The sequence below is a fragment of the Antedon mediterranea genome, chromosome 5, assembly GCF_964355755.1.
Source record: "Antedon mediterranea chromosome 5, ecAntMedi1.1, whole genome shotgun sequence".
Taxonomy (NCBI): Eukaryota; Metazoa; Echinodermata; class Crinoidea; order Comatulida; family Antedonidae; genus Antedon; species Antedon mediterranea.
Window position 1 is genome coordinate 22913373 of NC_092674.1, and position 20606 is coordinate 22933978.

A 20606-nucleotide genomic window follows, 5' to 3' on the forward strand; every position below is an offset into this window, starting at 1 on the left:
ACTTGTTGTTTTTGGCTCGAATTTTCAAATTATAGTAAATAACTTTAATATTACTTTGATATGGCCATTTTAAATTTAGAATATTTTGACTTTCATTTTTTTGTGTTTCAAGGGACAATACATCTTTAATGTTACATCATTAGTGGTTCACTATCATATCTCTAGATCATCATCATCATCAATCAATAAATTCATAATAATTTTGTTGGCGCGGCTGTTTGTTTGATTGATAACGGGACGATTCGGCCCTGAGACGATTCGGCCCGGGACTATTCGGCCCAGGGACGATTCGGTCCTGAGACGATTCGGCACACTTAAATTTATCGGCTTTGATATGCATTTTATAAGCATAAAATAAGCTTTTTTCCCCAAACGTTAATTTCAGAGATACGATAGGGTAGTACTACTAGGAATAAAGATAAAATAAAGCAAACATTTTGAAAACATTGTCGAAAATGATCATTTTTTAGTCACGCGAACGATGTAAACAAGTTACGCCCTCTGTTGGCAGCTTGGCGAATGCACGAAATGAAGGGTCACAGTGCATATCGGCCGCCAGTCATTTCGGCCGCCGGTTATGGAACGCCTAAAATCATGAAACGCCAAAAAGGACAAATTATGTATTGTTCATTTCGGCCGCCAATCGTCAATATTGTTAATGTATGGCACGCCTCAATTATAAAAAATGGTGTATACATGTGCCTATCCCCTGAATAGACGTCCGTATTCAAACAGCAAGCAGCAATCAACAAAAACGATCATACTTTTTGATTTGTACAGAGTTGCGCTATTTTACTGTCATTCACCGGCTTCTTCCTGACTGAGCCCTACAACCTCTCAGCCCCCCCCCCCCACAACAACCACTGTGTTAGTGTTAGTTAAAACTACTAAACTAATGATTTACACGGTTTTTTTATCATATCGGTCGCGTTTGAAATCGGTCGCCCTATTTTGTATGGAGCGGGATGCATGCTAGCGGGATATACATTTTCTTCATTTATATAGATTTAATTGATATTTTTTAGGGGCTAGATTATTTATGTGGATATTTTTTATTTGGTTATCAATCATTATTAATTTTAAATGTATTTCACAGGTATCTTTCCAAAATAGTCATTTCTAAACACGTTTAAATATTAAATTAGGTAAATAATTATATCAGGCATATAATAATTTACCTCCAGTTATATGTACTGTAATTAATATATTATATAGAGAATATACGTCTGTCCTTTATTATGCAAACAATTACGTAAAAGAGAACAATTTATTTAAAAACAATAATTGTTACAATGTATAGCCCGTAAAGCCAGCGTATCCATTGTTATACTTATGCATAGGCCTACTGTGGCAGATTATATCATGTCGTTAACAACATACTTTTCGATCGATCACATAATTTTTATTTTTTTATTTTATTTACATACTTTATGTAGGATAATATTATTAAGTGTACAATAATAATTGTTGAGACAAATCACGTGTATACTTTTATTTCTAATGTTTAAAATAGTTGTTAGTAAAAATGATCATTATATGCGGATGGTTAAAAGGCGAGTTACTGAAATAAACCCCCAAATAAGCCATATTGGGGGAGATGCGCCTTCTATGATCGTGCAGCTGTTTCCTCTAACAATGCGTTATTTTGCTGACGGGGTTTCCCCTTTTTAAAATGGCCAGGTAAAGATGACGTCTATTACTAATAACCATACTTTTAAAACGTCTATAGGCCTCCTGCACGTGTTTTTGTGAAACGATGTATATAATTTACGTATACTGTACGTCGATACTATAGATTTTAATTTGAAAAATATCTTTTATTTCTTTATTTACAATAACCATTTAATGTAAATAATTAAGTAAGTAGTCTCACATAACATCCATACGACGTTCGTAAATCTAAATGTTTAAATATCAGTACCTCTTTGAGAATCGTGTCCACCTTTATTATCCATACATTATTCTCACATCTATCATTGTACATCATAGACATACTGTAGGGCTGGTAGATTGATTTATAACGGAATATTATCTATATATTTTATTATTATCCTAAACCATGCTCACGTCAGAGTGGCGGATATCGAATGCAAAAATCATCATCATGCATCAAATTCCTTTATTGCATAAACCTCATTGAGCTGGTATCCACTTGCAGGTATAGAACGAGTTTCGTAATTAACTGTGATTAAAAAATACGCAATAGGCGCGTCTACTTGTTTAACTATTAAATTATTATTTATTTTCAAAACCTTAAACAACGGCATGCTAAAAGAACACATTACAATTCATTAAAACCTGTAAGATAAAATGGAAACACAAATTATTTATAAATAATGAGATAAATATTAATATTTACTGTACTTAAAAAATAACGATCGAGGTTTAAAAAAATGTCAAACACTATTAAACAGTATTATTAGAAATTCCAATATTCACAATTAACTAAAAACATAATGACCGTTTTCATTAAAAATGTATCTAATGCGCCATATACAAATTAGCGCGACCAAAATAAAACGCGACCGATATCAAACGTAACTAATAGGATAAAAAGCGTATCTAGCGGCGCTCCATACAAAATACCGGATGTTTATTTTATCGCGACCGATTTCAAGCGCGACCGATTTCATCTGACACCATTTACACACGTCTATTCAGGCGATAGGCACATGTATACACCCTTTTTGACAAGTAAGTAACAATACGTTAACAATATTGACGATTCTGGCGGCCGAAATGAACAATACATATTTTGTCTTTTTTGGCGTTTCATGATTTTGGGCGTTCCATAACCGGCGGCCGAAATGACTGGCGGCCGAAATGATCAGACACCAAATGAAGTAATACTAATAAATTAAATATAAAATTACGTTTTTTTAGTAATTTATTATATATATTATATCAACATTGTCAATATCAATAAAATACGGATTGTTATTAAACACCTTGGCGCCACACCTTTAAAAACTTGATAAATACCAACAAAAATGAATATGAATTTGGTCTAAAGTGAGACGTTTCGGCGGGCCGAAACGTCCCACTAAAAGTGGGCCGAATAGTCCCCCGGGCCGAATCGTCTCAGGGCCGAATCGTTTGTTTGTCCACGCTTGGGGTTTTCCCCAGCCAGCAGAGTTCATGAGCAGTAGCCGGCCTTTCCGATATCTGCCTAGCTAGCTAGGCTAGGCCTAGCTAGCTATTATTATGGATATAATGATGATCCTAGGACAGGCCTAATATTATGTATTTACTTCCTGCTAGAAAGTAAAAGATGTTACTGTACTTACACCTTATTCGGCAAACCTGAGGCTGATGCCATGTTGTTTTTTTGTTATTTTAAAATACAGGCCTACGCTAGGCCTCGCGCATCAGGTAACGTACGTTGATTGTAGAATCTTCCAGAGAGAGATATAAAATTCCAGAGCCATAATGGATCTGAGAAATTCTGTGTGCGCGCGCCCTCTCTTCCCCCATCTTCTCTCTCTCTTGCTAGCTCAGCTCCTCCTCTTCCGTCCCTCTCCCCTCCTCTCCGCGCGCCGCCGCCACAGCATTGCTGATTATTAGTCGCTCATTGGTCGAAAGTTATATTATAGTTATTCATTCATTCAATCTTTTATTTCGGAATCTCATCAAGAATTGACTCTCACATGTTTCCACAGCCATCACAAAAATTATCGGTCATCATTACTATAACTAAGTGCCCAATCACAACGCAACAGTTTATGCTTCAGGTCAAAGGTTAAAAAATATCGCATTTTATCCAATAACTATCTGATTTGAATGAGATAAGTATCGGTTAATTTTTCCCAAGCTGAATTAGATTGGTTAATTATGAAGGACTCAATGACTCACGCTGAAAGAGAAAACAATTCTCTTTTTAAATTAAATTATTTCTTAAGTACACACATGAGATAAGAGTCCATTAGTTGGACCCTTTTAATGCTTGTTTTAATAACCACAACTTTCGAACAATGAGCGACTAATCAGCAATGATGAATCTGCTGTGGGGCGGCAGTGGAGAGTGAAAGTAATCAGAGCCATATATGGAAGGGATAAAAGAGGTAGCCTTTCCGAATGTTCAATGTTCCGACCTAGCGCGCTCGCGTTGTCAAAAAGAATGTTTCTTTAGCAGATATGAGTTAAGACAACATTTTTCATCCTAATAGTGTTGGTTATCTTAGATTTAAGACCAAATTAAGCAAACATTTTTGCTTAGATATATTAATAAATCTAACTTAGGCAAAATCAAGAAAGTTAAGATGATTTTTTTGCTAAGCAAGTTTGATAAATCCGGCCCCTGATCTCTAGAAGGATGTGTTTCTTCAGCCAAAAATTAACCGATAATTAACAGATAAAGTTCCTGTGGAAATGGGATTTAACTGATTCTGAAAAATTGACCGATAATCATCTCATTCAAATCAGATAATTATTGGATAAATGCGATCATTTTTAACCTTTGACCTGAAGGACAAATTGTTGCATTGTGATTGGGCACTTGGTTGTTTGGTAATGACTGATCAGGCACACTTATTATCTGATTGGTTACATACATGTACTTAAATTGTTTATGTAAAAACTGCACTAGAAAGCTATTGTTCACATGAATAAGGTTCTGCAAGCATTTATTTAGTATGCATACAACTTTAAATTACACGTAAGTTCTTAAATTCAATGACATTAAAAAAGTTGGTGGTATAATAACATTTTGGAATGAATAATTAACATATTTTCTATCTAGGCTATTAAGGCACTGATATATACAGTATTTCATTCATACTACACCATACTCGGGCAAAGAAACACCAGGGCATTTACACCAAATTGGTGAAGAAGGACAAATGGTTAAACAGTTTAGGAAGTGGCAACATCAACATGTTTTTCACAGCTGAAGACTCTATGGTGGTCTTTTTGGATTAGGAACATAAACTATAGCTCCAATGCACACGAGGTACCCGTTGTGGGTAGATGTGAGAGCGAAAGTGAATAATTATTGCTGTTATTCAAAAAGGGGTACTTATGGAGAACATAAGAACAATAGTCATAAACCTAGCGTAAATAGCGATGGGAATTTATTCTTACAAGTACGGTTACGGTACATATCAATACTGCAATCAAAGAAGCAAATATGTATCACCAATAATCATTAAAAATCCAACAATGGAAAAAACTTTAGTACATTTTTTTAATAAATAGTCTACAACTTAGGCAGATTCACAACATTCCCGAAAAAAAAATGTTCCGTAAAGTATGCATTGGTACTCAGATTTGGTGTGAATCTACTGTACCTAAAGGCCCATTTATACTAGGATGATACATTCGACGATAGTAGATAAATATGTATTTTTTACTACTAAAATCATTCTAGAACTAAGGGTAACCATTTATGCTGCCTTTAATGAAATGAAAAAAAACAATCAAATGACATAAAACTTTCGTAAGATAATAATATCGTTTTGATACAACAGTTTTGTTCTTATTGATCATGACGTCATTTGATTGGATTTTTAAAAATATTACCTGATAAATGGTTACCCTAAAGTAGATAGAATGAAACTTTTCTAGTATCGTCTGTTTTATGAAAAGAAAAATGTATTTTTATCTATTTATTTTCGTTTGTAGTACAGTATAAACAAGCCTTTAATTTGAAAGAAGCGCGTTTCATTATGGGATAAGTTTTGATCGAAAACTTTGACTGGAAGCCAAAGTTATTTTTTTAACAAAAAAAACATCTGTATTTAAGTTCAGACAAATTTTGGTGATAGTTAATAACTATTATGATACTTCAAAATGACCCCCCTTTTTTTTTCCCAAAATCTTTTATTTATTTTTTTTTTTAATTAGTTAAAGGGACAATACATCTTTAAAAATATAAGAACCTGCAGTCCTAAACAATAACTATGTTTCCCAAGCCTGACCGACCAAAGTTTGATAAAATCAAAAAGTTAATATTTTTAGTCGAAATTGCATGCATGACTACATTTTATATTGCGCCCTCTATTTTTGTTTCTGAAATAATTACCTTTTAAAAACATGGTGCCAGAATTAATTCAAATAAAAATAAGTTGTTACTGTTACAGATATGCTAAAAAATTAATTATTGATAAAATAAATCTTGCACTGAAATATTAAATTAATATTTATAATTGTAGACCTTGCAAAGCAAAACATATATTTTGCGGTAGAATCAAATAAATATTACCTTAAATAAATATGATTTATTAACAAAATATGATCTCCAATTTAAATCACTAACACCAGTTCAAGTCAGGGAATGTAAATTTTACCTTAAAATATTTTACACAACTTAATACAAATTGTTGCTAATCTTTAAAAACCTTGTATCTCCACAGAACATAATTTCACCCGGATACAAAATCACTTTTCCGTTTGTTTGTATTGTTTTTCTTCCAATTAAATATTTAAAAAACAAGTGTTGTTGGTAGTCTATGAGTGTCGCTTACTTGGATAAACCAACATCGACCTATTTCTCTCCGAGAGTGTTACAAACTGACTTGGAGAGAAATAGGCTAATGTCGCTAGGCAAGAAATTGACATTTCTGCTTTTAAATAAGTATTTTGAATTATTTGTCATTGTTTCTTCATTTCCAGACATAGGAATTAAATCCTATTTGTCATTGTTTCTTCATTTCCAGACATAGGAATTAAATCCCGTTTGTGATTTCAAATCTGTTTTGTAACATTCAAAACCTTGTACTGTATGTAGAATGTAAAACATACATGGTCAGAAAAACCGCACGATGCCTCCAACAACATTTATATAAAATAATAATCAATTTAAGCAAAAAATGGATACAAGGTTTTTAAAGAATAGGGATGAAATAACCTCAACTTATTAAAAGAAATCTCATAATAATAAAATTAATTTTAATAATTTAAAAATTAATTATACGTCTTGACTTCTCATTGTATTTTTTACAATAATATACAACTATATTTGTCAACTTTGTTCATTAAAAAAATATTCACAAGTTTTTCATTCTAGTTTTTAAAACTAAATTTACTGTACACAATCTATTTTTTAAAAAAATGTTAGCAGAGTCCATGCTACTAATAAAACAAAAATTAAATACATAATTTATTACACAATCTCAAATAAAAACTAATTACCTGACATTATGTTCATATTTATTTCAATTTTATAGTTTGATTTAATATTAGTTTTTAATTTTTTATAATTTTCTTTATTATTTTCTATACTAATATTCATGTAACTATCCCTTTCTTTATAAAACAATTTCTCGTTTAATGATACACATAATTATTTTCCTACGATACTAGTCTTACTGTAGATTAAAATATTTTTCTCTAACTAGAGGGCAGTAGACATATGTATAATCGTTGTTCATATTCTTAAATACTAAACGGTGCAAACAAACTCCGATATCTATCTGAGTAATTTTAGTGTCCTCTAAACGTTGCTTCATCTATCAGCTCTGTTAATTTACCATCACTTGCGTTCGTTATGATTCATTCCAATTTCTATATCGTTCAACAACGCTATCGTCTCTGTGCTTACCTGGCTATCCTCGTGATCTGATATATGATTCATTGATTCCATACTAGCTGCGTGACTGCTACCTTTATTTGTTGACGGCAAGTCTGACAGAGTAATATCCAAATCTTTAAAAGCGTGGAGTAGAAAAATAGCTGCTATAATAGTACAAAATCCGGCTAACGTTCCAGTTATGTCCGAGAAAGCCATTGTAACCCATTCCTCGTACAAAATCACTGAAGCTATTAATACAGTTGTCGTAAAAAACACATAATAAATAGGGGTCACAACAGATGTGTTAAATATATCCAACGCCTTGTTCAAGTAGTGCATTTGTATCGTGATAAAAAATACTAAGCAAAATATAAGGCTCCAAAATAATGGGTCTAGAAAAACGTTAACGCCTTTAAACAGCTCTTTGAAGCCAATACCGAGTCCTTTGCAAGCCATCACTGATAACGAGCCAATCATAGAGCAGATTGCGACATAAACGAGTACGTTGCTGTGACCAAAGCGTGGCGCATAGTAGAAAATGAGGATGATTGATGCGGTGGTTATCAAACAACCAAAAGTAATGAAACCTGTATGGAATGACAAAAACAATACTTGTTAATAAATAATTATTTAACCAATAAATCTATTACCTCACCTTCTGTGATAAAATTAAAGGAATGTTAAACGTTCCTGTAAACGATCTTGAATTTAAGTTTGATCATTCTGTCTTAAAGCTGGTCAAACGTATTATGTCCAATCACAGCCACCCGCTGTTTGCAGAGTACAACCTGCTGCGTTCTGGCTGTCGTTTGCATAGTATCCTATCAAGAACTACTAGGTATCATAATTTGTTTGTTGTGCAATTGATATACTTGATCAACTTATTTCCATTTTATATATTTTATGTGTTGTGCTTTTTTTGTGTTTAGTAGTATGTCAAACATCAAATTTCCAATTTTTATTTTTATTATGAATATTGGAGAATAAAAGTTTGTGAATTTGAATTTTTGAATTGAATAATGACTATGAAGTAGCTTTGCATCAGAAAGTTGGTGCGATCTTTGCTCTACTCTGAAGCAATTGTACTGTACGAAAATGATGAAGAGAATGATTTTTGCAACAGTTTCTACAGAGTAGTTGCTTGTTGCATCATGAAAACGAAAGGCTACCAGTTTGTTTTGACACTCGTACAATTGCAGAAAACCAGGAAGAATGGATTTCTGTGGCATGGGTCGCTGATTTGTCGGAATTGTGTTTAACCGGGGCTTTCCCATAACTAGGCGAAAGCAAAGCAAAGCTGGCCACACTCGTCATTAAATTTGTAGTAATAAAGCACCATGAAGTAACCAAGTTCGTAGTTGTTATTTTATTGTATTAAGCTCTACCCATGGTATTGAGCACTTTCTCCAGTTGATCTGGCTTTCTACTTAGTATATATATATTTTTTGTAACAGGGGGTTTCTACTTATATATGCTATGCTTCCAAAATTCCTCCTTTCCATTCCTTTTTTTTTCTCTTTGTACTACTATGCTTATTTGTGTATATTTATGAATGTGCATGATGAATGGAATGGAAATAAAGAAAGAAAGAAAAAAATCATGCCAAACGAACTGTAATTTAGCATAGTGTGATTCTGATTCAGTGACCAACATACCTGGGGATATAAGCCGGGCTGCTAGTTCTTCTAAAGTGTTTGCAGATTCTTCTTTTGGCGCATGTAATATCATGACCACAGATCCTATTACACATAGGAAGCAACCAGTCTTACCCAGAATATTTAAAGTTTCATTCAAGAAGTACGAGGACAAGATTGCTCTGAAAAAGAAAAAAACAATTAATTAGTTAATCATAAGTTTAAATTGTCGTATATTTAATATCTAATATTTTATGTATCTTATTTTTATTTGTATTTAAACAATTACTATGAAATATATTATTTTTGTAGTATTTTGTTGCATTACAGAAAGAAATAAAACAATATTATTACTGTATTGTTCGTTTAGTCATTTATTCAATAAATATTCTCCACACATATATTAATAATACATAAAAATAATATTTATATTAACACGTACAATAGTAATTAAAATTATAGTTGTATATATTATGAGGGCGTGTGAAACATTGTGTTGGACTACCGATTAAAAGATCATGTGTTCAAATCCAACATTCGCGCATTGCTTGTACTGTATGCTTATCAATATGCAGCATTCTAAGCGTAATGATATCACCCACCACGAACAGTTTTGAGAACGGACACTGGATTGGCCAAAGATCACCCAAATATGGCTAGGGATCGAGGATCATCATTTACTGTAATACCCATTGTTAAAGCTCACAAACTAATATGTTTAAAGTAATACTGTACTACTACTTACGCTACAAGAACACTAAGAGCTCCAAGAGGTGTTACCAAGGTAGCAGGAGCAAATGCATAAGCAAGGAAATTTAGAAATTCTCCTGCTCCGACTAAAAAAGAAAAAGAATATTAAAATCAAAGGATATAATGTGTCATGTACTGTGCAATGTAATTTTACAATGTACTGTAATAAAGGGCGTCCACCTTTTTGCTTTTGGAAAATGAAATTAAGTTAAGTAACTAACAAATAATAAAGTTTAGAAGTTACTGTTAAGGCCAATTTACGAAAACCTGTGTAGCTTGTCCCACATAGAGTACAATCTGTATCTATCCTATTTTTATTACCGTTACAGCTCATCTGTGTAAATTGGCCTTTAGCGTTTTTTGTCTTATTATTTGTAATTATTATTCTTATTTAAATGTAAATATTATATATGAAGTTGTGTACATATACTTAGAGATTTCCATGAATTTCTTTGTGTTTATTTTTATTCTATACCAAAAAATTGTCATACAATTGAACAAGCTTTCTTTATGTAATAACGATTTTATAAAGATTTTTTTTTTTCCAATTATCGTATTAGCCTCTAGATACTACCAGTAAAAATTATTCAAAAGCTCAGTAATTTGTGAAATACAGCGTCAAATCAATATGTTCTGATGTCTTGAAATTTAATCTTCTGTTTTATGAGCTAACAGATAATAAAAACAGCTTACTGTCTCATCAACAGCTCACAAAATTGAAAGGTAGAACAGTTTTAAATATGCTGGTAGCCAGTAGGCACAAGACATACAGTGTAGGGGTTGTAGTATGGGTCTAATTGTAATTTATAAATAATCTTGCAGGCCAGATATAGAACGTCCCCAAGGAACTTCGGGAGGCAAAGGAAAGCCCCTAGAAGTTCCTTTTTGCATTTATTCTTTAGCAGTAGTAGGACTTTACATAATAAATCTCCAAAGGCCAGAATATTATCTGCCATTGGAATTTATGAATTTCTTAAAATGGCCTCAAACATTTTCTAATTTTGTAAAACTGTTAGAACTGGTAAACGTATTAAGCCTTTCATTTTTTTGCATGATAATATGTATGGTCTATGTTTTATTTATGATTTGTTGTGAAGTTACTCTGGCCCCTGGACCCCGTCCGAGGCCTCTAGTTGCTGGCTTTGCTCGCAAAGTGTCAGTAATAGATTTGGAACTACTGATTTTTATATTGTCGACAGGTATGTTTTAACTGTCAAAAGGAGAATAGTGTTCTCCTCCCAATGCAATAATATACTTACGACTTAAGAAACCTGCCCACCAAAGCCATTCTTTTAAATATGCATGTCCTCCATCACCTGTAAAAATTGTTTTACACATTTTCCATTCCATACTTGTTTGTGTTTGTCAATTAAGGCAAATTAAATGAGACACTAATAAACCAATTTGGGAATTATTTATTTTATCTTCTATAAAGTGATTAAATTGATTAAAACTACAAATTAACTTAGTCAAAGTCTAATTTTATAATATTAATCTTTATTTTTCATGTTTTTGAGGGACAATACATTCAACTTTTTTATCTCAAAATGAACAAAGCAAACAGAAATTAGGAGTGGGGTTATTACAATCGAGCATGGGATTATACTCAGTACTACACACTCATACTTACTTGCTCTGGTAGCATATGATGTTATTTTTATCAAAGCCTTTTTCTTTACTATAAAACTGGAGCCGATGAATATACTTGAACTGACGGCCAGGCTAAGACCGATGTAGAAATCGGTATTGGAAATTTCATCCTCTTGCATGGCTTCTCTGCATGCATTCCCTAATGTTATCAACACTTGTTGCCCAGGTTGTGTACTAAAACTATAACCATCTGTAGTAGCTATAAAAGACACAAAAAATACCAGTGTTTTAAAGAATAATAATATCAATAGCAATCGGACAGTTGCAACCTCTGCCAGGATTAAAAAGTAAGGGTGTGTGGCACAGTGTGTTGGACGTTTGACTACTGATCGTAAGATCGAGGTTCGCTCTCGCTGCATTGCTTGTATCCTGAGGCAAGATACTTTACTTACATTTTCCTCTCTCCACCCAAGATACTTTACTTACGTTTGCCTCTCTCCACCCAGGTGTATAAATTGGAACCCAGTTAGATCAAGACACAACTTTGCGCTGATTACTATCTGCATTATGGGAGTATGTTTCCGTGTTTGATCCAAAAATGACTAGGGTAATAATGTTACGCTATATAAATCAAGGATATTATTATTATTATCAAATAGTGAAAACTCGTCCAAAATTGTGAACCTTGTCAAAAATTAAATGGAGTCTATGGTTGTGCACATTCATGGGAATATATAGCAATGCTTAAAATATTCTGTTGCATTAAACAGAGAAGAGTTAATGAATGGTTATAATGAATGGCGAGTTTTTTCATGATTTTTGTGTCATGCAACAGGCAGATAACAGTGCTACCAAAATCCAAGCTATAGAGTGTGTCATCTATAATTATTCTGCTGCCCGCATCAACAATCTGAACGCCACATATTTGCTTCAAAACTAAGCAGTACATTTTGTGTTCTAATTATTAAACAACTAAATAATAAAAGTAATAATTAATGTTTTGTATTAAATTAAATTAATCATTCTATTAAATACAACAGAATATTATGTTGAAAATATACAGAATACAAAAATACTGGTAAAAGAAGACCAATAAAAGAATATTATAAATTTCTAATCAATATAGTATTAATCATTAAGTCTTTATATAGTTGGTTGTGTTGGGAGTGTTTACACATACCGGTACAGTACATTTTAAACAAAAATTATAAATTTTGGGTCTGCAGTTTTTGGTGTCAAGGTTGTAATTCCCTTTCAGCTTTCATGGTGGTGAATGCTATTCTAAAAGTAGTTTAAATCATTGTTTCTTTTGTTATGGATTTAGTTGAGAGCCTTTACATTGTTAATTTAGTTTTGGATAATAAAGGAATGTATTGTACTATTAAAAGTATCAATCTTATTTCATAATTTATCTACCAAATTGTGTCTTGCCTAAAGCTCTGTCTACACTATCAAACTAGTTTGACTAAAAAGTGTGATGTGCCCAAATATGATATATAGTGATATGCCCAAATATAGTACTGATATGATGATATCATGTCCATATATTTTTTTGTCACTTAAAGTTTGATAGTGTAGACAGAGCTTAAGGATACAGTACAAGCAATATGGCAAGCGTTCAAACTCAAATTTCGTCCAACTTCCAAAAACATGCGCGACAAGCCCTAAATCTTTTACCTAAGGTCATCAGTTCATATGTAAAGTTTAATACTTGAGAAAAGACAAAAATTGAAACGGCGACTGGCTAAATAAACAGTAACATAAAAAAGATAATAACTACTATACAGACAGTACTGTAGCCTACAGTACAGGAGCAAGTGTACCATATATTAAATTGAAATATTTAATTTGTTTCACTGACCAGAATACCGGTAGTACTTCACCAATATCCTGCTTCAGTTAAAATTAAACAGCTTGGCTTGGCTTGTCAAAAAGTATTTAATGCTATGATAATGTATGTTCCTGTTTCTGCTGCAAATAACTGGTTTTAAAATACTGGTAATGACTGAATCTCACATTTCTTGGCTCGCATTTGAAATTAATGTGGTTCAAATGCATTCTTTATTTTTTTATTTTTTTAACCCTGCAAAATTACAGGACTTGCCTACAAACAAGGCCATTCAGATAATTTATTTTATAAAGATATTATGTTTCACTTTTTTTTTCAGATTGCAATAAACGTCTGATTTTTATTATCTTTATTTTTCATAATTTGTTTTTTTTAGGGGGGGGGGGGCAATAAATCTTTACAGAAACTGAATTACTGCAAATAGTGGTGCATGTCTAACACCAGGCTTGTTAATTGACCCTTCATTCCTTAAGCTCTGTTTACACTATCAAACTTTATGTGACAAAAAGATGTGCTGTGCCCATATATGGACATGATGATGTCATATCACTACCATATTTGAGCATATCACACTTTTTTGGTCAAACTAGTTTGATAGGGTACTGTAGACAGAGTAGGGTCTGCAAATTGTTGTCAAATGTTTTCACACTATGTTACTGTGTAGATATGATCGGTAGTGAATTCTATCACATCCACAACAGGATTAGCAGATAACTGTTCCAACATTCTGTGTCATATGTTCCAATATACCATGTAATATTATCATTGTGAATGTGATAAGATTGATAAAGGCCAACGGAAATAGTTCAGGGTGTGACCAAATGTAATATACCAAATCTACAGTATATGATAATCTATATTGCATTAAAAAAACAGCAGCTTACTGTCTGTAAATATCAGACACATCATTCATTTTACATAGTTTAACCTAAATACTGCAGGTTTGGAAGTATTAGACTAGAGCTGTCCACAGTGTGATGTAGTTTTAGACCATCTTGTTTGTGCACACATGTATTGTATAGAAATCTTTAATACGGGTATTGCAAAACTTTAAATTTATAATTTTTACTGTTTTCCGTTTAAAAACGTTGGCAATTTTTGTCTTTTTTATGTTCTGTATAATAGTTTTTTACACCTTTTGTCGTCATTTGTCAGTTGATGAATGTATTTTTTAAAATAGAAATTGCTCAACATCCAGAATTCTTTTGTCAGTTTCTGCCTACACTGTATAAACTAAATGTGATGTGCCAATATGGACATGATTATGTCATATCACTACCATATTTGTCAAATCAGTTTGATTGTCTAGACAGAGCTTTACAACTTTTATTCTATTGTGAGAATGCATACATGAATAAAATATTCTTTATTTTTTTTTCATAAATATGTTCTGTTGTGAACTTTTAACCTATATTATCTGTACTAATCAAAATGTTAGGGTACTCAGCAGACTCACAATGATACTCTTGTGTAAAAGATATGTATTATTAATGATTGTAAAGTTGTTAATTTCTCATTATCTTGTAATCCTTTGAGAATGTACAAATAGGTTGAAAATTAAAGGATTCAGAGAAAAAATCTAAAGCTATGTTTACACTACCAAACTGTATGTGGCAAAAAATGTGTGATGTCCATATATGGACATGATGTCATATCACATACTGTACTACCATATTTGGCCACAGTTTAACCGACAGAGCTTTAATATTAAAATAAACAAAATACTGTAAATATTAGAAAAGAAAGTTTTTCAAAGCCCTTATTTACTATTATGGTAAATTGTAAGTATGAACATACTGTAGATTTAAATACAAACAAAAACAGCCAACTCTCCGAAAATGTTTGGTTGGTGCAACATTTGTAATCAAATTTCCAGAATTTACAGGTCAGACAAGGTGCGTGAGAGATATGTAATTCTAGGTAGTTAACAGTTAATTTTTTTGGGGTGTTGTGCTAAAATTGGGGTATACAGTAAACTTTGTATTTTGAGGTAGGAAATGATAGATGAACAAATTAGGACAGAGTACACGTAAGTTTTTAAAGAAATTACTGTGTTGATATTGGATGGATGTTTCTAGTTTATGTAAATTTGACAAATAAAGTTACTGCCACAATTGATATTTTGACCAGATAGACCCAATGGCCTTATTTACCATTCAAATTTACCTGTACTTTAGGAGGGAAATACCACTTTACAGGAAATCCTTAAATACAATGCTTAATATTAGAAAAAGTTTAATAGTATAAATGTATAGTATAGCGAATTATTTCATTGAAATAGTGAAATATGGCCATTGGACTGTAGACATTTGAGTGGCCGTGCAGTTAAGACAGTGAAACCGTAATTACGTAGCCATAACATCGGCAGGGGTTCGAGGCTCACTCACTCCATGGTTCTGGTGTTAGAACGAGTCTTCTCGGATAAGGACTATATAAACCGTAGGTCCAGTGTACACAACTAGCTCGTGTGCACTTTAAAGAACCTAGTACATCTTTCGAGACGAGTAGGGGGTTACCCCGGTGTATTAGTACATCACAGCCACTGATCACCAACTGAGCCCTCTGGGAGACCAGTCTTTGACTGAAGAGGTCGCCCAGTATAAATATAAAAAAAAATAAAAATATTACTATGGGTCTGTTTCTTCTGAAAATTAAAAAACATGTTTTTAGTATCATATGGCTATAACAAAGACCATAATTACTTTTTACTTAAAAAAACTTTTTTTGGTTTGTCTGTGGTTGTATATTAATGACAATTATTATCCATAGAGATTGGTCAACTGTTGGCTGCAAGTCAATGACCTTCTGAAATTAGATCAAATTGAGACCACAAGTTTGTTGCAGTTAAAAATTGATCTACAGTAATCGTTTTTTTTTTAACAATTGAGAGCTCAATCAATTTTTTTTCAGTTTTTAAAACTTTTTTTCAATTAGAAAAATCGTTTTTTTTTGTCAGTAGAGCCAATCTTAGTGCCAAAAAAAACAGGCTCAATATTAACATGATTACCCTCTCATTTGTAATTTTACATTTTTTTAAATCATTCAATTAGTATAGTAGTACAGTAGTAATATATTAGTCAACCAACGATTCACATAGTAAAATATTAACGTTATAAAATTGTAAATGCGTGAAATTAAATAAAATAAGTATAAAAAAACAAGAAAAGGTATAAAAATAAGTTGATATGCAAGTACATGTGACAGTTACCATTTTAACTAAATACTAATTAAAAGTCAGAACACACAGGAATGTTATTAAGACACCAAAATGGCAACGCACCCTATGAATATTAAATTACCACATAATATAAGTATGTATACTCACGGCTAGGTGTGGTATTAAACTCAACAGTCATGTCTACAACCTCAAAGAACTAACAAAACAAGACAACTATTTAGGATAGATGAAAAATCATCATCGAGGTATATAGTAACAGTCACACTTCACTGGCTGCAGCCAAAATGTCAAATATTCTCCATGATGTACATTCAGTTCTTTATTTAAGCTAGCCTGTCACTTTGACCATGAATAGGTTGTTCACACAATCTCGATACACTGACCAAATGCTTTTTTCTCTGCCAATCTAAAGACTACAATTGAAGTGTGACTTTTACAATCGTACAAGCTACAGTCACTGTATCTCATTTGCATACCATATTTGTATGTCTTTAGCTTGAATTCAGGGCTTGTTGCTGGTACTCTTATTTCATTCACTCAACCACAAACAGGGCATGAACTTCATACTGAATATTCATTAAATGGTTATGAATATTCAAAAGGTTTAAAAGAAATTAACCAATCAACATGTTCTATTCAAGATTTGTTAGATAATCAGCTCTTTAATAATCCTATGACAATACTGTGGATTTGTTGCAATTCAGAATCAATTTTGTGAATGCCCATTGAAATGTAAATATCCTGTGCTATTGACCAATTAGTAGAATGAAGTTGTACATTTCTTTTCCACGGTTCTACAGTAGCTGTCATTGAATTCTATGTGGGACAAGAACACAGTTTTTTTGCTTACTATTACCGCTCGTCTGTGTAAATTGGCCTTTAGCCAGTACTGTGTGTAAAGACGTCTTCTCAAATTAAAAAAGCATAGACATTACAGTGGGAAAGAAAGTCTGTTGCTTCTTTGATATTATTTGATTGGCAAACCTGTTTAAGTACTTTATTTTATTTAATCGAATAGTAATTAATGTTTAGTAACAAAAGCTTGTTCAATGATTTCTATTGTAAATCGTTTAAATACTTATTTGACGTATTATTAGATTGAGAAAATCCATTATTCGAATATTATTAAACAAGAAATATTTCTTACAAAAAACGCTGCTTGACATTTTAAAATTAATCATTGTTCTTTCTTCAGATATATTTATGAGTAATTAATCGCGAAAATACATACAAATCAAAGATAGTTCTTATTATGAATCACATGCCAATTAAAAAATGGTCAATTTTGAACTTTAATGTGCTGTGTGTGTTTGACATCAGCCTGTAAGCATGCAACTGAATACCCTCTAGAGACAACATGACTTCACGGCAGTACAAGTGAAAAATTCTTCCCAGTCTGTTAATTTCGCGTCAACCAATCAATAGGCGAGAATCATAGACTTTTTTCAGATGTTTTTTGGGTCCAGCAGCTGGGATCTATAAATTATAGTCAAGTTTACAAAGTCGCAAAACTGTCGGCCTTAGACACTATAACTGCTGCTTGCTTTAGCTTCTGAATTAGTAGTCCTCATGGTACGTAGCTGGCTAGAGCAGGAGCATGAAAAATATGATGTGCCTATATACTGTACAGTGTATGTATGGACACAATATATCACTACAGTACCATACTAGTTTTTTTTTTTAGACAAGTGGTTTTAAATTCTACAATTATTTTTTTGAACTTGCAAAATTTGTTTTACAATGTAAAAATGTAAATCATGGTTGTTAGCATCAGCATATTCCAATTATTTATAATATAATACTATTTTTTTGTTATATTACATATTAATATATATAATATATATATTACTGTGTAGATCGGTCTCTATTATGCTTGCATTTTATACTACAGCTTTACTTTACAGCTTTCCCAAAGTACTGTTGTAAAGTGGAGACAAGTTGAAAATGATTCTATTGTCATACTTGGTATTCACTCCTGGTTTTCACTCCTGGTTTGTTTATTGGTCTTTCACACCTGCTCAGGTTCTAGCCTGGCAAACAAAATTGCGACCACGCCACAATATTTTTACTCGATACATGAAAATGACAAGTTGCTAATGCTGTATGTACAATCTGACTGGACCCATCCTGTGGCAGGTATGAAAGACCCTTAAAAGAGTAAAAGGCGAATCCAGGAATTGACAGACTGACTATTTAGCATTATTAATATGTTAGAGATTCTTTGTTTAAAAAATCCAGGATCTGCCTCTGAGGGTTAATTTTGTAAAAGCCAATATGGTATCAATTATCATGGTATCTCATAAAATGGTATCACAATCACATGCCACCTCTTTGTGTGCATGTGGGATTGTTAAATGTAATTGAAACTAAGAAAATATGGGAGTATTAGCCATTCATATGAAGTACTATAAGATTTTGTCACATGAAATGAATTTTGATGGTCTTTAGCTGATACATGAGTTCTAAAGATTGGAATATTTATCATTTTGTCCAACAACTATAATGAATTTTAAAGCCCCCTTTCCCTACGTTTTTTAGATCTAATTTAAGATCACAAACTATATTTAATGTAAAAATAATACTATATGGTCCTATTGCGATAACTTTTTTCGTCTTTAAACGGTTAAAAATGTGAAAAATAAGTCGATTCTAATAATTATAGCGGCCCGCTATAAATCCCAAAATGCATTGCGCGCGGATTGATATTTTTGTTTTTCACCTGTAATTCGTTCACTTTTCGATCGATCGTGAGGCCAAAACAAATGGAAGACTCCTAACTTTTCAGCGAAAATACCGGGTTTTCCCCAATTTGTATCAACGGAGTCTGGCAAAAATAGAAAGACAATTAATGCAGCAACTATACAACGTCAAGCTAGGTATATAGCTAGCGTATGATGTTCGTACGTTACCGATGTTTACCAGCTAGGCCTACAAAACTAAGCCTAGCTAGGCTAGGCCTAAGACCGTCCACGAGAGGTTGATCGCCGCGAGCTACTTAGGTAGTGCATTGTTTCTCACTTTTTATCATAATTTACCATAAAACGTACATTTAAGACAAGGAATGACATGGTTTAATGTTTTTAAAGTGATATATATGTATTATTTTCCATAAAACGTCCAAAATTGCAGGGAAGGGGTCTTTAAAGTTCTACAATTCATAAGCCACTAGCGTAACTATTATGGTAAGGTATTAGCATATAAACTGTTTAGCATACTAGTATGATGGAATTAAATAGTAAACAGACGATCAATGCCACAGACAATCACCATCATATAGAGACGATCACCATCATAGAAACGATCAGGCCCATTTTTGTATGTGCCCGATGCCTTAAAAGTTTGGCTAGATCGTCTGAGGCGTTGGGCCAGATAGTCTTAACATTGGGCCCGAAAGCCACAAAGTTGAGTCCGAACGTCTGCACGCGTCTGGCCCCGATCATTCATGGCCCCAATCGTCTGTCAATCGTATTAAATACCATCATCATTATAGCTTTTTTACAAAAAAATTTCTTTTTAAAACAAAATGCATGATTTTATTGATGGATATATATGCAATTATTTCAAACAAGGTGACTTTCAAGGTCCTGTTTCACAATATAAAATAATTTCATACAGTAGGCCTAGTAATGCTTGTCCTGACCTAACTAAAAGGCTCACCTTGTCCTTAGCCTTTACTAACTAGGCCTATAGAATCCTCAGCCGTAGGCCTCGCTAGACAAGTAATTAGGCTCTTCATCTACTCTATCTAGCTTAGGCCTAGGCCCCTAGCCCTAGTTTTATTAGTTTATAAGATTGAGGCCTCTAGCCTACTACTAACTATTACTAGACTAGGCCCTGCCTAGCTAGGCCAATAAAGGGCTAGCCTACTACTATCTATAGGCCGAGGCTAGCTAGCTAGCTGGTTTATTCCAACCAGTCCAGGATGCAGCTGTAAATTTATTACAACATAACAAGACATTTATTCACATACTTGTCAATGACAAAAGAACATAGGCCTACGTACCTACCTTTTGTTATAAAAACGTTGCATTTTTTACTTTACAGACTGTTTGGTGGGCCTCCTCTCAAAAATAGAACGATTCGACGCACAAAAACAAT

At 32.8% G+C, this 20606-nt stretch overlaps 1 protein-coding gene across 4 annotated transcripts; it reads right to left on the reverse strand.

Annotated features, from left to right (window-relative positions):
• Positions 1-7064: 7064 nt before the first annotated feature.
• Positions 7065-20603, reverse strand: LOC140049618 (magnesium transporter NIPA2-like). 4 transcript variants are annotated; one of them, XM_072094552.1, is made up of 6 exons: positions 20516-20603; positions 11522-11740; positions 11151-11207; positions 9887-9977; positions 9163-9323; positions 7065-8094 (listed from the first exon to the last, which is right to left on the reverse strand). In XM_072094552.1, the coding sequence occupies exons 2-6, from the start codon at positions 11658-11660 to the stop codon at positions 7469-7471; spliced, it is 1074 nt and encodes a 357-aa protein (XP_071950653.1). In that variant the 5' UTR covers positions 11661-11740; positions 20516-20603; the 3' UTR covers positions 7065-7468. The 4 variants fall into 4 exon arrangements, with proteins under 4 accessions (XP_071950653.1, XP_071950655.1, XP_071950651.1 ...); XM_072094554.1 differs by having other exon boundaries at positions 20512-20566; XM_072094550.1 differs by lacking the exon at positions 20516-20603 and adding an exon at positions 16656-17521.
• Between the last annotated feature and the right edge of the window lie 3 nt (positions 20604-20606).

Coding starts and splice junctions, on each gene's coding strand:
- LOC140049618 (XM_072094550.1), bottom strand. CDS start 16,686: ATGACTGTTGAGTTTAATACCACACCTAGCC. Junction 11,741..16,655: donor GTTTAATACCACACCTAGCC/GTGAGTATACAT, acceptor TGTCTTTTATAG/CTACTACAGATGGTTATAGT. Junction 9,978..11,150: donor GTGGGCAGGTTTCTTAAGTC/GTAAGTATATTA, acceptor TTTCTTTTTTAG/TCGGAGCAGGAGAATTTCTA.